The sequence below is a fragment of the Cibotium barometz genome, chromosome 29 (assembly GCF_041138505.1).
Source record: "Cibotium barometz isolate CiBa-2024 chromosome 29, ASM4113850v1, whole genome shotgun sequence".
Taxonomy (NCBI): Eukaryota; Viridiplantae; Streptophyta; class Polypodiopsida; order Cyatheales; family Cibotiaceae; genus Cibotium; species Cibotium barometz.
This window is the reverse complement of record NC_141074.1, coordinates 1,413,565-1,436,836: the sequence shown is the minus strand read 5'-3', so window position 1 is coordinate 1,436,836 and position 23,272 is coordinate 1,413,565. Positions and strand designations below refer to the sequence as shown.

The 23,272-nt window shown below is 43.0% G+C and overlaps 1 protein-coding gene and 1 pseudogene across 1 annotated transcript; one reads left to right on the top strand and one right to left on the bottom strand.

Annotated features, from left to right (window-relative positions):
- The first annotated feature begins 11,867 nt into the window (after positions 1–11,867).
- Positions 11,868–12,021, top strand: LOC147621720 (5.8S ribosomal RNA; annotated as a pseudogene).
- A 2,355-nt stretch (positions 12,022–14,376) lies between these two features.
- LOC147621719 (putative carboxylesterase 17) lies at positions 14,377–15,923 on the bottom strand. Its single transcript, XM_086822757.1, has 2 exons — positions 14,752–15,923; positions 14,377–14,623 (listed from the first exon to the last, which is right to left on the bottom strand). The coding sequence occupies exon 1, from the start codon at positions 15,749–15,751 to the stop codon at positions 14,777–14,779; it is 975 nt and encodes a 324-aa protein (XP_086678883.1). The 5' UTR covers positions 15,752–15,923; the 3' UTR covers positions 14,377–14,623; positions 14,752–14,776.
- Between the last annotated feature and the right edge of the window lie 7,349 nt (positions 15,924–23,272).

Here is a 23,272-nt window from a genome sequence, read left to right as displayed (position 1 = left end):
CCAATTGCTCATATGCTTGTACCTGCATTTATATAGAAGTGTAAAGCGTGTGTGTATGTGTGTGTGTGTGTGTGTGTGTGTGTGTGTGTTTGTGTATAAAGCATATTTGAGAGAGAGATAAAGAGAGTGATATATATATATATATATATGCTTATGGATATGTTTTGAAATGTGTAGTTTTTTGTGTGTGTTTGTGTATAAAGCATATTTGAGAGAGAGATAAAGAGAGTGATATATATATATATATATATATGCTTATGGATATGTTTTGAAATGTGTAGTTTTTTGTGTGTGTTTGTGTATAAAGCATATTTGAGAGAGAGATAAAGAGAGTGATATATATATATATATATATATATATATATATATATATGCTTATGGATATGTTTTGAAATGTGTAGTTTTTTGTATGGCGAGAACTAAGAGAACTGCCCGTAGGCAGGGCAAGGGTCCCGATGATGTTGGTACAAAAGCTGCTGCTAAACAGAGGAGAAAGGGAAAGCCTATGCATATTTTGAAATAGGCCAGGTGTAGTACATTTTCTCAAAGGGTAACTATTTTAAGGGAGATTAGGAAAGCTCAAAAATGTATTAAGCTCTGTATTCCTAAGGCTCCTTTCTAGAGGTTAGTGAGATCAGTTTGTGATCAATGGTCTCTTCAGATGAGGTGGAAGAGAATAGGCTTGCTTTGTCTTCATCAAGAGGTAGTCAAAGATTTTATTCTAGAATATTTCAATGATATGTGTATAGTTGCTGCACACGCACATAGAATCACCATCATGGTTAAAGATTTTATTCTAGAATATTTCAATGATATGTGTATAGTTGCTGCACACGCACATAGAATCACCATCATGGTTAAAGATTTGGAAACTCTGAAGAGAGTTAGATGGAGATTCGAGAAGCTTCTGTTTCTTGCCGAAATAATTGATCGTAAAATGAGAGATATTCTTATGATACCCCCTGTTAGGAAGCAGAGCGATGACAGAAAGATCACAGAGGTTACATATGAATTTAATACAAGAGCCAGGGCTAAACAGGAGGCCAAGTTACAATAGGAAGCACTGAAGCAGAAGAATGCAATGGCCATGGAGAAGCCTATAGAGGTTGAGTTTTCAAGGGACAAGTTGTACCACGAGGAAACTGTAGAATTAGATGCTGTTAATTTACATGAATTGTTAAAATTTCAAAATGGTATATATGTCTTCGTAGCCCTGGACGATGGGGAGAGACAACTTAGTCTCGACTTGGTGGACCTAAATATATTGAAGCAAGAGAGAGATCAGATATCTAACTCTATTTTGTCTAAAGTAAGTTCTTCTTCATCTGAGTCTAATGTATTTGTTTGCTTCAAGTTCGATAATTTTTGGTGTTAATGTTTATTTTTGGTGTTAATGTTTATTTTTTTATTTGACAGTTTGGTAAAGTGTAAGATCCTTGCAGAGTCCCAGACTGAAGTTTTTATCTTAATTCTCAACTGGCTTCTCTGCTAAGGATCAAAAGTACTCCACCGAATAACATAAGAAGATGGTTCACCTACTGCAACTTTAGGGAAGTCAACACAATTATTTTTCATATGAATCAAGGTAAATATACATATTTTGATATTATTTAAAAATTTTATTGATTTAATGTCTTGTTTTTAACTCTGGTTTTTAATGTTTCAGCAATCATTGGAGCCTTGTCTGTTTTGGAGGTAGACAAGAAGATTGTCTGGACTATGAATTCCATACCATGCACACACCCTGAATTGAGACTGTGAGTCTTACTCATTTATGTTACTCTAAATTACCAAGTCCTTCTGCAATTTCTGGTGTCTTATTAAATTTGTATGCCTTGACAGTTATATTAAGAGAATGCTTGTAAGCTATTGGCCCTATTTGCCTTGTTGAATGCATTTTTGATTCTGCAATCAAGGAAGTATCTGTGCCATATCAAATAGATGGATATTCATGTGGCTGGAGAACTATTATACATGCAGAGTACCTACGATTGAAATTTCATGGCCATTCTTAGGTGGAGTGATTTGTCTGGTTAATTTTGCGATGACCAAATGAGACCTTAGCCTATTCACTAATTTTGTTAACGACCGAATGACCAAATGAGACCTTAGCCTATTCACTAATTTTGTTAACGACCGAATGAGACCTTAGCCTATTAACTAATTTTGTTAACGAGACCGAATGACACCTTAGCCTATTAACTAGTTACACAAAGGAGCCTCTTTGTGGCCAACTTCTTAGAGGGACTATGGTCATCTAGGCCATGGAAGTTTGAGGAAATAATAGGTCTATGATGCCCTTAAATGTTTTAGTCCGCACACACACTACATTGATGAATTCAACAAGTTTATTGCTTGGGCCGATAGGCCCGAGTAATCCTTTGAAATTTCTTTATTATGGAGATAGATCATTGCAATTATTGATCTTCAACGAGGAACTCCTATTAAGTGTGAGTCATAAGATCTTCAACGAGGAACTCCTATTAAGTGTGAGTCATTAGGTCATGGTGAAATCCTTAGATTTATGAAAGACAAACTACTACAATAGAATTTGCCAAAGGATTTTTGATTAATAAGGAACAAATGTTGGGGTCAAGCTTGAAGATGATTAGATACCATCCTAGTTTCAACCATAAACAATTCCAACTAGGGATTGGCGGATGTTATTTCGATGCCTCTGCCACCAGCACCTTATGATAAATCAAAGTTTTTAGGTTTCGAGGGTAGTATGGTCGAAAGGTTGCAACTTAAAGGAATTGATGGAAGAAGGGAACTATTGAGGGTCTTAGCTTTTGCCTTGATCCATATAGGTCTCATGGGACACAACATGTTGGGGGTGGCTATTGGTTCCTAGTAGGTGATGAGAGGTGGTTCTGTTCCTACTCGGGATGCGATGTGATCAAGATAGATGATGAGAGTGCCCGCCACGATGACTAAGTGTGCAACCCGTTCCAATACAATAGAAGGTTAAGTACTCTATGCCAAAATGGGAGATGGTATGTGGGCGATTGTCAAATCAGTGGGATGATCTCCCACCAATAATATGGTATGTCACCCCCTCTATGGGGTCAGGATTGGGGAGAGATGTTGGGACTGATTTGACCCGTACTATCCTAAGGCTTGTATCTCTTTAGACTCAATCTCAAGGTGATGTGGAAGGTGTTGGAATCATCTCCTGCAACCCTTGGACTTGTTGGATTTGATCATTGTCACACTTGTGGGTAGGAAGATGAAACCACCCCCATGCCCCAACTCACCTCTCCCCTTGTATATCATTGAAGATTCTATGTCAACATCATGCTTTCGTGTATCATATTGCTTTGTGCCACTCCATTTGGGTGTCTCACTGGTGTCGCACATCACATGTACCTTGCACTTTGGCCTCCTACCGATGCTTGACCATGTCGCATGTGCACATTGTCATGCAATTTTCCATATTTCTGTCCTTCCCCATCCCTTTTCCTTGAAATGCGTTGGGGGGGGGGGGGGGGGGGGGGGACTCTGCCTTGCAGGATGCAACATCGTAAAAATGTAAGTTAGAGAACATGGCTATATAGGATCCCTTCTCGGCATGGACACCCCAATTTGATTGTCTAATATTGAGAAATTTGGATGGTTACCGTCTTATTACACTTCCCCAGGGATTCAAATAGAGGATAAGGTTGATTTGAGTTTGGAAGAGTTGGATGTAGTATGGGGTGAGGGAGGGTGAGATGACGTGTTTGTCATGCCCACATCCCTCTTGTAACATGGAAAATAGTCTCTCCCCTCGAAGGCCACCAAAACCATCCCCCATCGAAGGTGTTTCTTAAACTATTCATGCTCGTTGGATCAAGCCCTAAGGTGTAGGCTAGCAAAGCTACTCTATGGTGGATGGAACTCCATGGTAAATGTGGGTGGAGAGAGAGAGAGAGCACACAGAAAGAGTAATTAGACAATGATTGCATGACTCAATATGATTGATTGATTAATGTTGAACCTCCACCAAGTACTTGCTTTTTATAGGCATAGGGCCTTGTCTTTTGACTCAATCAAACCTAGATTAAGTCTCCCTATGAAAACTTCCTACACAATGGCACAATATCAAATCCAAGATTAAGAGGCTACACACAAGCACACACTAGTACACATATAAGGAGCGTTCACACGTAGCTACACATTATGGCTACACATTATAAGGAGCGTTCACACGTAGCTACACATTATGGCTACATGATGGCCCTTTGACTTTGGAGCCCATATACAATGATAAATAGAAAGAGAACATGTTTTGTCTCCAACAAACCCCCCTACAATGGATGTTATAATGCCTAGGGATTGATATAATGCTAGATACACCACTACATGTATGGGATGGGACAAACCGATGTTTGGTATAATGATCTCTATGATGTATCAAGCTGTCCCCACCATTTCCCTTGAAATCACTCCTCTCAACAAAATGGGGGGCAGGTTGTGCCTAAGTATTTGACCTAGGCCGCAGTCTCTCACAAAGCTGTGTGCAAAAAAACAAGCTTAAGTAGTGGTTACACCAACAACAATCTAAGAAATGTGGGGGAATTTACCTTCGGGGGAGCTTACCAAAGGATTCACCATTAAACAATACTTGTGTTTTCCCAAGTACCACAAGGCATGGAATGCTAAGTTCCAAATTAGGGCCTTGCTCCACAATACCCCACCTGAGGGTGGATCGAGATAAAGCGATATTGTAAAACAACTTGCTTGGCTGAAACATTATGGCATGAAGGTTGGCAAAGGTGTGCATTTGGGGGGAGGACTTGAGAAGATCTTGGAAGGTCAAAGTCGTGGATCGCACCTCCCTACTCCCTCATATCCTTAAGTGGTATTGGATTCAGAGCCCATGAAATGACTTAGTGCGGTTTGATGTCATCACTTTCACTCGTGACATAGTAGAACTCATTGTGAGACATGTAAATGGTGGGGAAAGCTCAATCAAAAAATAGTATGCAAAAGTATCGATATCATTTCATGCTCACAAGTGCAAGCCTCTCTCCCACTCTTCCCCCCAAGTCAGAACACACACCCCCATCATTGTGTGTCTTAACATTAATGGGATACGTCATAAAAGAGGTGAGTTGGAATCCCTAATGTGGCAAGAAGACTAGATAGTGGGCTTATAAGAGACACACTATTCTAGGGCTGCTGGCCAATAATGCAGCTCTGTGTGGAGGACATGCAGCCAGGTCGTCCACACTCCACCAAGAGAAACTGCTCTCACTATCACCTCTAACCTTCGTGACCACACTCCGACCACCGTCACCATCGCTGCCCTCCGACATCTCCTACCCGGGCCGTCAGGTCCTCTAACTACCAGATGCACTTACGACATGCATGGCCAACTCCGAAGGTACTCATGAGTGGTGCACCCCTCGTCAACAAACAGAGAGATCTTCATCGAGTGCTATCCACCTTTCCCAAGGGATGTGCATGGCCACCTCTTTGGGACAAGTATACTCACGTGTGGAATCCCTAATGTGGCTGGAAGAATGAATAGTGGGCTTATAAAGAGACACTATTCTAGGGATGCTGGCCAATAATGCGGCTTTGTGGACAGGAATCTAGGTTGTCCACACTCCATGAAGAGCAACTCCTCTCACTATCACCTCTAACCTTCGTGACCACACTCCGACCACCGTCACCGCCGGTGCCCTCCGACATCTCCTACCGATTGGGTCCTCCAACTACCAAATGCACTTATGACATGCATGGCCAACTCCGAAGGTACTCATGAGTGGTGCACCCCTCCATCACAACAGCAGAGAGATCTTCATCGAGTACTATCCACCTTTCCCAAGGGATGTGCATGGCCACCTCTTTCGACAAGTATGCTCATGGATGGAACACCCCTCTCCCTTTCCCAAGGCAGGGCGAGATCCTCTTTGAGCACCATCTACCTTTTCACGCGATGAGTGTGACATCTAAAGCAAAAGATCTTCCCTCTACACAACATGATGAATGGTTGGAACTTTGAGGAGGAGGAAACCCACCAAGAAGGAGTCGGGGTTGTAAGAAGAGGGGGGAGGAGAAACGGGGAGCACTCTCTCCTCAAGTGTAAGGTTCTCTCTGTATTTTTGGTATACACTATTACTCTCTTGTGGTATTTTCTATCTCTATGTGTGGTGTGAGTGAGTGGTCACTTTATTGTTATTCTTAGTATTTTTCTTTTTCTCTTGGGTAACGTCTTTGCTTTCCATTTCCACCGACCATCTTACCCCCTCACCTCTCACTTCTCTCCTCTGACCACTCACACTGACCAACCCCCCTCCCCAACATCCGTCATGCACCCCTCACCCCTCTCTCTTAACATTCTACCTCTCCTCCCTGACAAAACACCCCGTCAACCCTTAATCCCCGACTCCCTTCACCGTGCCCAAATGATTCTAATTTCTAAGCAATCTTTAATTTAAAAGCATTTCTTGTATTCAATTTTTCTTTGTTAAGTAATCTTTAATTAAAAAAACAACCAAAAAAAAAGAAAAAAAACCCCTCTAAGTAAAAGTTTCCATTACACTTTAAAAAAAACAAAAACAAAAACAAAAAACGTGTCTCTCTCTCTCTCTCTCTCTCGCCACCCACCACTGACACCCCCCCTCTCTCTCTCTTGCCCACCCCACCTCTCTCTCTCTCTCTCTCTCTCTCTCCCACCCCCCCCACTCTCTCCCGCTAACCCCCCAACCCCCCTTCTCTCTCTCTCTCTCTCTCTCTCTCTCTCTCTCTTTCACCCATCCCACCGACACCCCCCCTCTCTCTCTCTCTTGCCCACCCCACCTCTCTCTCGCCCACCCCACCTCTCTCTCGCCCACCCACTGACACCCCACCTCTCTCTCTCTCTCTTTCACCCATCCCACCGACACCCCCCCTCTCTCTCTCTCTTGCCCACCCCACCTCTCTCTCGCCCACCCCACCTCTCTCTCTCCCACCCACTGACACCCCACCTCTCTCTCTCTCTCTCTCTTTCATTCACCCACTGACACCCCCCCTCTCTCTCTCTCTTGCCCACCCCACCTCTCTCTCTCTCTCTCTCTCTCTCTCTCTCTCTCTCTCCCCCCACTCTCTCCCGCTAACCCCCAACCCTCTCTCTCTCTCCCCCCACTCTCTCCCGCTAACCCCCAACCCTCTCTCTCTCTCTCTCTCTCTCTCTCTCTCTCTCTCTCTCCCGCCACCCCGCCACCCCACCAACACCCCCCTCTCTCTCTCACCCACCCACATCGACCCCCCCTCTCTCTCTCTCTCTCTCTCTCTCCCCCCCCCGGCCAGCCCCCTCGATCTCTCTCTCTCTTTCTCCCACCCTCGGACATCCCCCCTCTCTCTCTCTCTTGTGCCAACCCACTAATATCCCCCCCTCTATCTCTCTCTCGCCACCCCACCGACACCCCTCTCTCTCTCTCTCTCTCTCTCTCTCTCTCTCTCTCTCTCTCTCTCTCTCTCTCTCTCCCTCTCTCTCTCTCTCTCTCTCTCACCATGGAGGAGCACCCTATCCCTGCCATCACCAACCACCACCTTTGCAACAACAAGTAGCACTCAGTAGTAGTGGGGCCTACACCCATGGGTTGGCTTCCACCCCTAGGAGTGTCACTCCCATGGGTTGGCTTCCACCCCTAGGAGTGTCACTCCTCTGAATCCCACCGCCGTCACCTCGACTTCTCTAATCCTACTCGTGCCCACCTCTCTTGTGGCCTCCATCGCCATCACTTCTCTCATTGATTCCTGAACAGTAGAGTAGCCACCACCACCACCGCATCATTGGCGTTGCCACTAGCTGAGGTATCATTTCCTTTCGCCACCCCCCCTGGGTCCCTCTTTATCTCGTGTTGTTTTATCACCAAATGAGCTTGCTCTGATAGGGTTGTTCATTTCTATTCGTTTGACTTCACCACCGCTCTGATGACTTATGTCGCTCCTTTTTGATTGACCTCGCCCACCAAGCTCATCCACACCCTCACCACCGCTTACATAGCCGATATTTTTCATTCCCACCATTCCCAAGTCTGCAGGACGGGATGGGGTATTCTAGGATTCTGGAGGTTGACTGGCTCCTTGACCTCTAGGGGTCAGTCCTCCCTGGCATGATTCCTCAGCTAAAATCCCTTCATGGACCATGCATCCCCCATCATTCTCCCTAGATGCCAGCACCTTTGTGTCTGCCAACTCGCTTCACCCCCCACACACTTTCATTTACTATCTCCTCACCCGACTCGACCCTCATTCCCAGCTAGGTGTACTCCGCCGCCTTCCCTTGTTTGATACATTCCTCTTGCTGCGTGCCACTCGTCCTTGTTACTAGGATGCACTCATCTCCACCACGGTCCTCTGCTCAGTAGTTTCTCATCCCAATTCTACATGCACACTAGCCTTATGTTTTTCATGTCCACTCTTCACACACATTGCACAACATTTTTACATGCACTTGGTGGCCCATCCTAAGCGCCATCCCTCTCCGGACCTTGGTTCCCCCTCATGACCTCACACCCATGCGCGAGTCCTTAGGGAGCTGCCATCTTTTCCCTTGTCACCTCCCCCATCAATTACCATCCCATCTTCACCATCCCATGGATGACCATGTCACATGTACCCTCACCATTGACCATCCCATGGATGACCATGTCACATGTACCCTCACCATTGCACCCGCTTCCTCAGGGGCGCAACCTCCATTACCAATAGCCTCCCCATCACCAATGGATTCATGTTCCCTTACCTCTCCAATGACGGCCATTCCCCGGCCACCCCCGCATCAAAGTACATGCCACCACCACCTTCATCATCTTAATAGCTTCACCATTGAGACTACCTTCATGTCATCTTTGCCTCTCTGATTCTCCTTCCCTGGATCCCCTCTTCCCAGGTACTGACATCACACCACATTTCCTTGCTCACCCCCCCCCCATCTTCACCATGGTTATCCTCATCACCCTCCTCTCCCTCACCTTCCACACACTAGCTATCCTGGAATATCTTCCGACGAGACAGAGATTCCTCCCACAACCATCCACCGCTCAGTTTGTCCCACCTCACCGATTTTTTTGGAGCCTCCTTCATGCGTCGCCACCTCATCTTTGACTTTGCCCCGCTCTCCCATAGATGCGAGTTACTTACTCTAGCCTCTACCACCCTTGTCATCCCCTCCGCCACCCTCTCTCTCGGCAGCACCAAATGTTCACGCGAGCGTCACCTCCACCATTTTCTCCACCACGACCCATGTTGGTCTCTTTCCGAGCCTCCCATAGGCAGTTCCAACCACTCCCTCCGACTTGGCGAGGCTTCATTCTGAGGGCTATCTCATGGCCGACACATTGATGGAGGCCTCTCGTTGGATCATTACCATTGGTCTCATCCACCAGCCTATCTTGGGTGCCTTCAGCGACACTGAGCAGCACTCAAGAGGCTACAACTTCTCGTCAACCAGAAGTTGTAGGAGACCATCACACAATAGGACAGAGAGCTCCATGAGCTTTGCAAGGAGTTTTTTGAGATTTATTTATCTCCCATCCACGATGAGGATGCCATGGCAGCCATTCGGGAGTAGGAGTGCATTCTTTTGATAGAGACTCAGCACCAGCATGGCCAACTCCAAAGGTACTCATGAGTGGTACACCCCTTCGTCAACATAGAGATCTTCATATCGAGTACTATCCACCTTTGGCCACCTCTTTGGCCAAGTATACTCATTGATGGAACAACCCTCTCCCTTTCCCAAGGTAGGGCGAGATCCTCTTTGAGCACCGTCTACCTTTTCTCGATGAATGTGAGATCTAGATCGGAAGATCTTCCCTCTACACAACATGAGTGATTAATGGTTGGACCTTCGAGGAGGAAGACACCCAAGAAGGAGTCATGGTTGTAAGAAGAGGGGGCAGGAGAAAAGGGGAGCACTCTCTCCTCAAGTGTAGGATTCTCTCTGCATTTTTGGTATACAATATTACTCTCCTGTGGTATTTTCTATCTCTATGTGTGGTGTGAGTGAGTGGTCTATGGGTGTGGTGTGAGTGAGTGGTTTGTGGGGATACTTCGGTGCTAGGAGGTTGTCGGAGAGAGCACGGTAGACGGTGTGAAGCATAGGTCTTACATGTCTAGCCAATGAGGTCAACCAAGCCTTGGTGGGTATACTTTCCTGAGAGGATCCACAATCCCTTTCCCTAAGCCATAGTGATTGTGTAGGTAGTCCGTGAGTTACCTAGCGAGAGGACCGATGGAGTCATTCACAAGCTCCAACAAGGATATCATAATTTTCATACCCTAGGGTCAAACAAATCGGGGGAAAGAGGATTGACTACCCTCACCTCTCACGGGACTCTAGGGCATTTTAATTAAACATGACATCCCCAAATTCCATCTTTGTATAATTCTTCCCAAATGATGGGAGGAAAAGGGCCCTAGATCCATGGAAATGTGTATGTACCACCTTAGCACCAACTTATAGAGGCAAGGGGAGCGCAGTGCTCTCACTTTTATTGGTTATAAACATTTCAAGACTCTTCCAAAAAGAAGGTACCTGTAATCATTGGTGGGGATTGGAACATGATGACTCGAATAATGATAAAGTGGTTTTAGCACATGAGTGGCCTAACTTCTCTATCCTCTCTACTTTTGGCTCTGAGCTCACGTATCACTCTTCTATGATAACGAAAATCATACATTGATTGTTTTATTAAGTTACCTATCCAAAGCCACTATGATGAGAACCAGTAACATTTCTAACGATTGACCTGTTAGTTGTAAAGCTCATAGAGTCCTTGCTGCACCTTTACTGATTCATGTCCACACCCCCTTGTATTGATGCTTGAGCAGGCTAGAAAGTGCAACACCAGGTTTCCTCCATCACAACAACAAATGGGAGGCCAATGCATAGTTCATGGTTTTGAGAACATAGTGAAAGCCATCGGTGAAGGAGGTTGGTGCCATGTTGACTAGACATCCACCCCATCCTAACTATGGTTCTATACTAGACCCTAAAGCTCACCAAGGAGCTATCAATAGAAAATGTCATGGTGGGGACAAGGCGAGATGATTATGTCTAAAATCAAAGAAAGGGAGGAGTGGTTGAAAGAGTACAAATCGCTCAAAGCGAAGCTCGTCTTGACTGTAAAGCAAGAAAGATGAGACCGTTCAAGTAGTTCGTGGACAAGGGCATCATTTTCTTATGCGATTGTACTCAGAAGAAGTGGTGGGATCATCACAAGGATCTCTCTAGACAGGGCAAGGAACACAACCCCTATTGAACCCATAAGGAGAGCTTGAGAGAGACCCAAAGGACGTAGATCACTGGAAAGATGCTACGGTGCAATTGTGGCCCGAGTACTCAGCATCAATGCCCCTCTACATTGGAGCGAGGTCCGACATGTCTGCAGAGAAGACTCAAATGCCACAAAGCAGCAGCAGGACACACCCACCTTAGGTTAATCCACTCTAATCATGTTTAATTAGAGTAAGATTATCATTAATGACCTTGCTCATGCACATGATATTCATAGATTTCAACACCGTGAACCGTGGATCGAGGGGCTAGACCCGCTGTCGGTGAAGGTGCAGTCACCCGCACCTCACCCTTGTGCAAGAGCTTGGAGAGACAATAGGTAAGGTGCAAGGCCAAGGTTACCCATTCATCAGCAATTGCATGATGGGGTGCAGGGAGTGGAACACCCCTTGCCCATCATTGGTGATGGGATGCAGGGAGAAGAATGCACCCTACCCATGTCATGTAGATGTCCCCACTCCCTGCCATGCCACAGCATGGGGCCATTTGACAAACCTTATTTCTCCCCTTTAGGGAGAGTGCGAGGCACCCTAAACGAGCACTAGTGGATTAAGACTCCTCCCTCTGAGAGGATCAACTTACATATAGCAACAACTCTTAGTTAACAGATATTTTGGCTCTTTAAACGATGAAGAACGTAGCAAACTGCAGTACATAGTGTGAATTGTATAATTATGTGAATCATCAAGTCCTTGAACACAACTTGCACCTGCGAATCATCCAAGGGTATGCCTTCCTCCCCCTCCTCACATTGGAGAAGGGATGCATGGCAAAGGTAGCTATCTGCATGCACCTCCCCTATTGCCCCACAGGGTGCAGCAAGATGATCGTGCTACGGTTGGCTAAAATGTATCGATAGCACTGCATGGCAAGGTGTCGCTAGCTTGGATTAGAGAGAGGTAGAGATGTCTAAAGGTATTCAGTGTCAAGTGATATGGTATAGAAAAGGATACGATCATGCTAGGGCTAGTGCCTTTTATAGTCCTAAGGCCCTCATGCCCTAACACCACGTGTAAATGCTCCTAAGCTCCATGTGCCTAGGCCCATCCCCATGTGCATGTGCAAGCCTAAAATCCCTTTGTTACACCACACATTTTATAAATAGTTCTAAAGCTTTATTTTAAGATAGCTTTGATAGCTCAAATACAATGCAAGGTTTATTTGAATGCCTTAATTTTTTGGTTATAAAGAATGCCAACCATAAAACCTCACTTATGAGTTGACTTAATGCCAAACTAGTTCTTTTTGTGAAACCATTTGGCCAAGAGGGACTATTGACCACATGGATGTTGGGGGGGGGGGGGGGGGTTGGATTGTACTCAGTGTCCTGATGTTTTCTCTTCTTATTCTTTCACTTTTTTTCTTATTAATTTAACATATGCTCTAGATTGTGTCATTTTATATGCATGCTATGTGTATATGTGTGAGAATGATTTGAAGTAACTTTTCCTTTCTATTCTAAGACAATCCTCGTGGCACCATTATTGTGCTTGCGATATGCAAGTTGAGTTGCACATGCATGTGCATACAATGTTTATAGGTGTTGCTCATTTCATGTACATTTACATAAGGACTACTTGTTGTAACAGCTTGATTAAGAAATCGTAACGCTACAAAAAAATGACTCAACAGGAACTTGATTAGTTACATGTTAAGATGATTGGAAAGTTCATTCAGATTGTCAATGATAAGTGGGATCAAGTCATTGCCTAGCCTCCTCACTAAATCACATGGTATATTTAAGAAGGGGGGGCATGGCATCAACGGCGTGGAAGTCAAACAGGCATCTCGAGGCATTTTCAACGCTGGAGATTTAAAAAGGCCCGAGTTTACTGCATCACACCTGAGTTCACCCCATGCTGGGTTTCGAACCCGTGCCTCTACGTAGCTGCACGAATGCTCTACCACTATGCTACATGCATTTCGCAGGTTCATGAGCGTGAGACTTGCTTATAACCCACTGCTTGCTGCCTGAGTTCACCCCACATGCCCGAGTTCACTTTTTGTGAAAGTCGGACAACTGCTCGTGTGTCGCTTCGCATGCCAAACTTCCGCACCGTCGATGCCATGCTCTTCCCTTCTTAAATGTACCGTGTGCTTAAGTGCTAAGGACTGCTCAACTCATGAGGATTACTCATTTTCGTAAAATATGCCACTATAAGCAAGACAAATCCTAATTCAACTAGAACTGTACCACTTAGCAATGGCACCAATTTTAACACTTGGTTTTTAGTTGTTATTGCCAAGCTGTATAGCTTACAAGATTGCCCTTGTTGTGGGGATCTTCACATTGCCCCCACAAATAGCAACTAATTGCTTTAATTGGAATGGCCCTCTTGAGCTTGCTATTCATAAATAAGCGAGGCAAGGCATATTTGTCACATGCTTGGTATCCTTGCTCGCATTGTAAGATAACCCTTGCTTTCTTGCATATTGACACGAGGTGTAAGCACTAAATCTTGTGGCCATGCTTAGGAACTCAAGGTGTCGTGTGTCCATGCTTTGTCAACACTAGCGATAGCTTGAACCGTGTCTCTCTCACTCTCACACACACTCTTGAAATAATTCTACTTTACATGTATAAGCAAACAAGTATGCAAGTGATAAAAATAAAAAATTTTACATTCAAGGTGTCATCATGTGGCCGTGGTCGTGAACGCTGGCATTAGCTTGATCCTCTCTACCTCTCATATACAAACGCCTTCCAAACAATTCTATGCAGGCAAGTGTGCCCGGAACAAGGATCAAAACATGTAGAATACAGAGAACGATTAGAGAGCACAAAACTTGTATGAGAAGTTACTACTACGTTGTCTTCCATAGCTTGGTCTTCTTTTGCATAAGAGTGGCCAAATGTTTGCATAAGAAGCCCCACACAAGCATAGCAGCATGTCAATGCGGGTGCATCCATGCAACACCGGGCAAGTAAGACAGAATGAGAGGAGGAGGTGAGTACATAGGTTAACCGTTATGCATGGCACTGCTCACAAAAAAAAAAAAAAACATTTTTTCCAACCAAAGGAGAAAAGGAAAAGTCAAAAATGCACCCTTTTTTTGGCTCAATAATCAAAGATTAGCTGGTTTTATAACTAAAACTTGTAAAAAACAACCAGTTTTCTTGAAGAAAGCCTGAAACCTTTGTTCGGTTTTTGGGCAATTTTGCTGGTGAGCAATATACTAAAGGCCATTTTTCGTGAACATTGATGTGTGGTATGTGGCCTACACAGCAATGTAGCTCCCTGTATGGATGCAGGGTATAGACTCTCCCACTGCCGCGATGCAATGCCGACATGGCTATGCCTATGCATTGTGTCAATGCGGGGTGCATCCGGTCAACATGAGGCAAGCCTACAACGGAATGTGCAGGGAAGCTACTTAAATACACACAGGCATACCAATGGAAACACGCTTAAAACTGAGGCACTTTACAAAAGAATAACTTCGAATCAGCATATAGTCTCAGAATTAATCATCACCTATGAAGCTGCTTCATGATGTCAATCAGCATTCTTCAGCTATGAAGCTGGTGATCCTCTGCAAGAAAATTTGTGTCTGCTCTGACTGAGGTAACTGGTAATAAAAGACATGCCCTACACCATGGGACATGAAGAGGTCTACGCAGCAGCCTGCATCTTTGAGGGCTTCGATGTACTCGAGGCCAAAAACTCGAAGGCGGTCCTGATCCGCAAGAGCTACAAGGGTTTTGGGAAGCACAAAACTGGGCATTGAAGAGAAGCCCAGAAGAGGGTTGAAGTAAGGGTGATCCCTGCTGGCCCCGAAAGGGAGAGAGAGGTCTATGAACGTATCTCCCAGACGCCTGCTCATGACGTCCATGTGTGGGGGACAATCCGGCTCTTCTTCTAATCGTGCACCACGCGTAAACCCTGGGTGAATGAGGATAAGCCCTCGTATGCGCAAGGGCGAAGAAGACAAGGGTTGATGGTTCATGACTCGCATCGCGAGATGGTGCGCGAGGTTGCCGCCCGCACTCTCGCCCGCCAAAAAGCATTTGGAAAAGTCGGCGTCGGCGAGCCAGGGATCGGCTTTACCCTCGGCTTGTTGAAGGAGAGCTTGGGAGCCGAGCCATTGAAGGGCAGCAAAGCCGTCGTCGTAAGCAGCGGGGAGGCGATGCTCGGGGGCTAGTCGGTAGCTAGCGGAAATGCAAATCGAGCCGGATTGTTTGGCCAATTTGGCGCAGAGAGGGTGACTCCAGGCCGGGTTGCCGATGACGAAGCCGCCGCCGTGGAAGAAGAGGACAATGGGGAGCTTGTGGAGAGGGGAGGCAGGGAGAAAGATGCGAGCCCAAAGGCCCAAATCTGCGTTGAGAGTGAGGTCCTTGGAAGCCACGACATCTCGGCCGCGCTCCGGCGATGCTGGCGTCGCCGGCGGTTGCTCACCCCTGCGCACAGAGCCGTCCTTGTAGAGCGTGAGGAAGGGAGGAAACTCGAACTCTACCTCCTTGCCCTGCTCTCCCATTCCTGAGCTTGTTGCATCTTAGGATACACGTAATAACGTGTGGATCGAGATAAGAGCGAGAGGGGGAGAGTGAGCAATGTTTTCCAATAACATTTTTCTTAAGCCGGATGGAAAAACTAGGGAGAGAGTAACTAATTAATGAATTTTATTTATCGCTCATTGTGTGCCCCCATTTTTTTTATTAATAAAAGAAACTCCATGATTATAGGGGCACTCAACAAGACATCATGGCACAAGAGTTGCAACCACACACACCAATCACATACCTCTCACTCTTGACTTTACATCACACTTGACCTTTTAACTTTTCACATTCACCTTAACACCCCGCCTATGCGTTTTTCAACACTCCCCGTTAATGGAAGTCTATCCAAACGTTGATAGTCGCCCCTATGCCCCACTAGCATGTGCTATTTGATCCACCTCACGCTCAATCCAAAGCTCCTGCTTGTAGGACCCCCTTCCCAAGCGTTGTGCACCCTTTGCTTGCCTCTCCAGCATTTTCCCCCTCCTAAGTGAGAGGGGGTGGTCCTCACTTGCCTCTCCAACATTGTCCCCCTTAAGTGAGAGGGGCAGAGTACGCTAGGGCCATATCGACACACACACAGCCCCAAATCCACACACACACACACACAGAGAGAGAGAGAGAGGGGCATGCTATGGTGTATGATGTGTGAGAGCATGTTTATGTATGGTGTCCTATGTATAAGCTTGTGTGTGAGCATATACACACATCAGCTTGTTAGCACACATCATGGGCGCACGTCTAGAAAAAAGGTGGCTTTACTATACATGCAAATTAAGGTTCACCCTAGTGCATCATGCAACCTTTAGCCAAGTAAGTCCACTTATTATTATTTACACCATTTAGGTCTCCTTTTCGTATTTGAACAATTTTGTTATGGGTGCTATTAAATTAATGCCACTAACATGGCATATATGCTATATATAAAGGAGGAATAACTTATCCTTTTCCCATGACATGTGGCAACCTTTTATAAATTCACCACCATAATTCACCAAGCAGTCACCACGGGGCCAGAGAGAGAGTCTCTTTGTTTACAAATAAATGAGAGAGAGAGAGAGAGAGAGAGAGAGAGAGAGAGAGAGAGAGATTTTGTTATGGATACAAAAAGTGTGTATCATCCTTTTATACTAGAATACATCGTGAGATCACATTTTGTAGACAAACGCTAACCCAAAAAGTTCAGACACACACATGTATAGATAATAAGACTATATATATATATATATATATATATATATATATATAGAGAGAGAGAGAGAGAGAGAGAGAGAGAGAGAAGGATGATATTTAGAGAGGAAGTTTTTCATTGTGACTGCAAAATCCAAGGGAGTATTCTATAGACTATAATGCACACACACACACACAAGGACACATTTATACATGTTCACACAAACACCAAAGCATACATACATCCATATATATGTATAAACATGTGTGTGTGTGTGTGTGTGTGTGTGTGTGTGTGTAAACACACGCACACTTATATATATACACACATAGGCATACACAAATATATACAATCATACACACTTTTTTGAGAAATATACAATCGTGTATATACATACACAAATATATACAATCATACACACTTTTTTGTTAAATATTCAATCATACACACACACACACACACACACACATTTTGTTTACTATTAGTATATGTGGAGACATATCATATATCATGTGCTTATATGTATGTATGAATGAATTTTTTCTGGCTAGATACCTTGAGAGATAGAGATGGAAGAGGGGTACGTCGATTGAAGAACTTTTCTTTATAGTTGTAAAATACAAGGAGCATAGTTCTAGAATATAATTTTTCTTGAAATTGCTTTTTGAAGACAATTGTAACATAAGAAAATCTAGTCACACACACACACACACATTTACATACATACACCTACAAATAAGATTCTGGATGCATTTTCAAAATAAGTCTTTCGTGAGACTAAGTACATTATTGAGAAACCATGAGACAAGGTACAATGAGCATCTAAAAACATGAATTATTGTGCAATATTCCTAATGTAGATGATGTTACATCATCACCTATGAATTATACTTGTCCTTGATATCTTTGTCATCCTCTTCATCTTTGTCTTTATCTTCATCTCTGTCCCCATGTTTACCTTCATCATCCCCATAGTTGTTAACATCCTCTTCCATTAGCCACCGATTGGCTATGGTCACAAATCTTGAGGTCCCAACTCAACATACATTTTTTCTTCTTCCATGCCCCATTCTTAGAGGTATAATGCTATGAAGATGAGGTATCATGCTTTGTTGATGAGATAAATGGTACATCTTCTAACAAAGCACCTAGCACAATCTTATCCATTGCTAGAATTTTATTAGAGTGCATGTGTGGAGCAAGCACGAGTGAGCGAGCAGATTGGGTTATCGATAACTTAGGTAGTGAGTGAGCGAGCAAGTTTACTAAATTACCCATATGTTCTAACAAGCGATTTTATAGATCATGTAACATTCAAAGTATACCAAGGGTAATATTGAGGCAAGAACAAGTGACAATATAGTGCTAGTTAGGAGAATCTGAAACAGATTACATTTCATGATATTAAAGTTAAAAAGTTTAAATTTCTACCACATGGAGATGCCTATACTTGTATTTGTACCATCAAGAAATAGTGATATACCACATATTCTTAGTCAACCAAAAAGGAGTATAACATCAAAAGAGGCAAGTATGAGTTTTTGGGCAAGCTTTCTTTGCGAGCTTCTGAAAATGCCGAGCTTTTGGATCTTTCATGTCTCTTGTGTGCTTAAAAATCTCATCGCAACTAGTCCATTGGATGCAAAAGAATATATAAGTGAACTAGCTTTTGAGACTAAAAATCTAATGAAGAGTAAAAGGCATACAATATACCATGATGAGGAGACTATTTATGATTATTACTATTTAAAACTAGATAAATGGTTATTACATTTCAACTTACTGTTTAATTCCCCCCATCATTAAAAACAATGGTCTGTAAATGTAATATCATCAGCATATCCATGCAATATGATCAACAATATATAAAAAAATGGTCCATAAATGTAATATGATCAACATATTTATGCAATATGATCAACAATTCTCCATAACTGTACTATGATCAACCATAATCCAAACTAATAATCCCAAAAAGACATTGTCCACATGACTAACAATCCAAACTAAGAATCCCAAAAATCCATTGTCTACATGACTAACAGTCCAAACTATTTGCTTGTGCTAGGACTTGGATGATTCTTTCTTTGAGATTGTGTGTGTCACCGCTTTGAATCTCCATCTTGAGATACTTATTATAAATTTCCTTGTGTTTTTTTGACATATACACAAAAGTACATCATAAGTTCACATACTCTTACCATGCATCCACCTTGGGGGGTGCATTACTAAGAAACCTTATGTATCATGTGCTTCAAGGGGTACTTAAAAAACCACTTAACGTGTGAGTTTTTCATGAATAAAATGACACCTTTTTCTTTACGGACTTACGGTTTTTTCCCAAAATTGATTGAAAAAAACCCTTTTGTAAATGCATTTCTGTAAATTTATCTTAAAATTTTGAATAAAAAAACCCCTTCATTTAAACTCACGTGGTATACTTATATATTTTTAGGTGAACCCCTCGAGGTGTCCGCATCCTGCAAGCATATTTAACACCATGTCATCCTTCTTGGTAAAGGTTTCCAACAACCATCCATAAAAAATGGTCACAAGATACGCATACGAGGGCACACACATGTCAGTACTCTCCCATACATAAGAGACCACATATATAAGGTACCACACATATACAATGCCATACATACTATTGATTTATTCATAAATAAAAACAATGCTAAGAGAACACATACTTGCAAAAGAATAATGACCGTTAAGCCCCTCCAAGATATGGACCGCTTGGACCAATAGTGCACATTAGATTAATCCTAGGTGGTATCTCCAAAATGAAGCTTTTCGTTCCACAAAATGCTTATGCATCAATCTTCTCTACTTCTTCTTTGTCCATCCATGGTCCTGGATATCCTTCTTGATGGAAGAGACACACCACCAAAGTAAAGTTACTTACTAATATATGCTTACCTATTATATAAAAAATTACCTATATATATGAGCTTACTATGTGCTTATTGAAAAGATTGGGGGAGGAGAGAGAGCTTGAGATCTTACAAGCACACACACACTCACACAAAAATGGATCACACACACACACAAAGGTGGAAGGCTGAAATATTCTTCTTCTTCTATTTCAAAAGAAGGCTACAAAAGATAAGTAATAACCCAAAATAAGTACTAGAGTACTATGTACAAAAACGGTCCATAATGTCAACATGCTAAAATAGGTGAGCTAGCAAGACAAGTATGCCATAACTCAGTAGGTGGACTATATAGTTATAATCTACCTATATTGAATCATTGGCGAAGATCCATCATGTCGGCTACCAAACGCACCAGTGATGTAAATGTGAAACGGTCACCCAAGCACATCATGAGTGTCAGCTCTATTGAGCTTGATATCTCAACACTCCCCCTCAAGCTCAACTCTATCTCCAAGACTCCAAGAATGTTGTGGAATATTCAAAGCTTCTCTGCTCCCAAGGCCTTGGTGAAAATGTTAGCAACCTACTTCTCTATGCTAACGTACATGAGCTCAATATCCTTCTCTCTGATGAAGTGATAGTGGACCTTTATATGTTTGGTCTGCACATGAAACACTGGGTCCTTGGCCAACTGTATGCTACTAAGGTTGTCACAATAAATGATAACATTCCTATCCACATATAACCCAGTAGTGTGTGTACTGAGCTACCTCACATGATGCCATCGTAACATACAACACCCCTATACTTTGCCTCTATACTCGACAAGGTAACTTGTTGGCTACTTGTTGCTCCTCCAAGTAACAACACCACTTTCCAAAGGAAAACATAAATTCTCTAGTAGGTCTTTTATCCAAGTTGTTAAGCCCAATCTACATCAATGTATCCATACACCTATAACTCTATACTACCCTCATTAGAAGATACTATATTCTCCCCCTCCATCTGACCTCAGGCACTTAATCTGCAAACCAATTTGTTTTTCAGCCAACATTTTGAAAGTAAGTAAACACCTCAATTTTCTCTTTCATGAAGTACACCCACATGTGTGGTCATCAATGAAAGATACATAATAGCGACATTCTCCCATTGATGCCATCTTTGTTGGCCCCCCACACATCTGAGTACACCACATCAAATTCCCTCTTGCTTACATTTCTATCATGTGGAAATATATTCTTTGTTTACTTCCCGAATTGACATGATTTGAAAACCTTATGTATTCCATCCACCTTAAACTTTGGCAAACTTGAAACAATTTCAAAATTTTGCATGGATTTCAATCGCTACTCATTTACATTACCAATATGTTTGTGCCAAATATCTATATTGGCCACAACACCTGCACCTTGTGCAAACATAGCAACTTTTGACCTCACGGATGCTTATATCCACAGTAAGCATTCTACCCACTCTCTTTCCCTTCACAACCAAATTACATTTATTCTTGAAGCCCTCTACATAGTGTTCCTAAAAACCCTGCTCATTCATCTACCTAACAGAAACTATGTTCTTTGTGATGTTTGGCATGTGAAGTACATCAAAAAAGTACTTCATCTTGCCATCCTGCATAGCCAATGGCACATTCTCAATATAAGCAATATGATGAGTTGTGTCATCCCCCGTCTCTATATAACTTGATTTTTCCAAGTTCTTCACATCTCTAAATCACTCACCACCATGATAGGTCATGTGCTTAGAGGCTCTCGAGTCCATATACCATACATCATTAGCATTTGTGGATATGTCTGTAGTCACTATATTTACCATGTGTTGCATAACAAATAAATTCTCATATCTATCTTAAGCCTGCTTGCTTGAAGATGCATAATTATTTTTTTGTAATTTCACATTCTTGATGTCACTCTTCTTCTTACAACATTCTACAGAAAAGTCTTCTAGTTTTCCACAATAATAGCAATCTCTAGAACTTATTCCTGATTGTTATCTGTTCCAATTGCCATGGCCTCTTTGGCTCCCCCTTCCTTGAGACTAGTCTCTTCCACCTATGTATGATGGTTGCTACTATAAATCATTAGACTGTTGTCCATAATTTAGGTTTCCATGTCGGCCCCACCACCTTGGCCTTGACCATGACCTCTACATCTACCTCTATTGGAGTAGAAGGCTTGTTTTGATTAGTTCTTGCTTTGTGAAGAAGAGTCCTCACCTAGGGAATTTTCTTTCATGATCAACATAGACACTAAGTCCCAAAAGTTAGGAACATTCTTGAATGCAAAATAGAGGTCTTGAATGGCTTGTACTCTTGCCAAGCCCATTCAGATAGATGCTAAATCATCATCTTCCACTGATATATTAATAAACCTAAGGGATTCAACAATGCCCTTGATCTTTAAAGCATACTCATTGATATACATGCTTTTCTTCACCATAGCATGTAGTTCTTATTTCAGGTGTAGTTTCCTTGCCTTTGTTTTGGTCTGAAACATTTGCACAAGGTTATGCCATGCAATTGCTACAGTGTTGGCATCCTATATGTGTCCTATCATTGTGTCTGGTGACACTGATGAAAGCCAATACATGAATTTTCTTGCACCCCGGTTCCAGTCCTTGAATGCCTTTACATCTGCTGGAGTGGCATTTTCTTTAGGCGTCCTTTGGAGGCTCCTTATTGTCTCCTTTGGCAGTTTCAAAATCCTTATTGTCTCCTTTGGCAGTTTAGGCTCCTTATTGTCTCCTTTGGCAGTTTCAAAATCCTTATTGTCTCCTTTGGCAGTTTCAAAATCCTTTACCCACATCAGGAAATTGGTCATTCTGAACTTCCAAGAATGGAAGTTCTTCTTATCCAACTTCCCATTGACAATCCGATGAGTCCATGAGACATGTTTTCCTAAAACAACAACAAGAAACCTACAAATAGACAATTTTTGTAAGCAACTTGTAACACATTAGTATCTTCTGTGATTGCCACACAACGGTATTTCTGCACATGTATGTCACCAGATATGACCAGAGTACATGTACATACACCCAAGATCAATAATACATGCGTAAACACTGTCTACACTCCCAAAATGTCCTACTATAGTAGCCAAGTTTTGAGCAGCGATAATTCTCAACCCTCACTTCTCGAAACTACCCTTGTAGCGGCCAAACCGAGTCTAAAACATGCCTACCATGTTAGCAGCCAATCAGCCCATCTGGCCGTCACCAAAGTTCCTCCCTTTAGTAATGAACTGATCATGTATCAAGTATTCTTGTTTTGTAACAATCTTATAATGAACTGATCATGTATCAAGAATTCTTGTTTTGTAACAACCTTGTAACAACTTCTTACAAACGGGTAGTACCCAAATGGATGTAAGGAGAAAAAGGGGAATTTCCCAAAGATTAGGAGATACTAGAGTAATATATTCTTGAGAGTC

Coding starts and splice junctions, on each gene's coding strand:
- LOC147621719 (XM_086822757.1), bottom strand. CDS start 15,751: ATGGGAGAGCAGGGCAAGGAGGTAGAGTTCGAGTTTCCTCCCTTCCTC.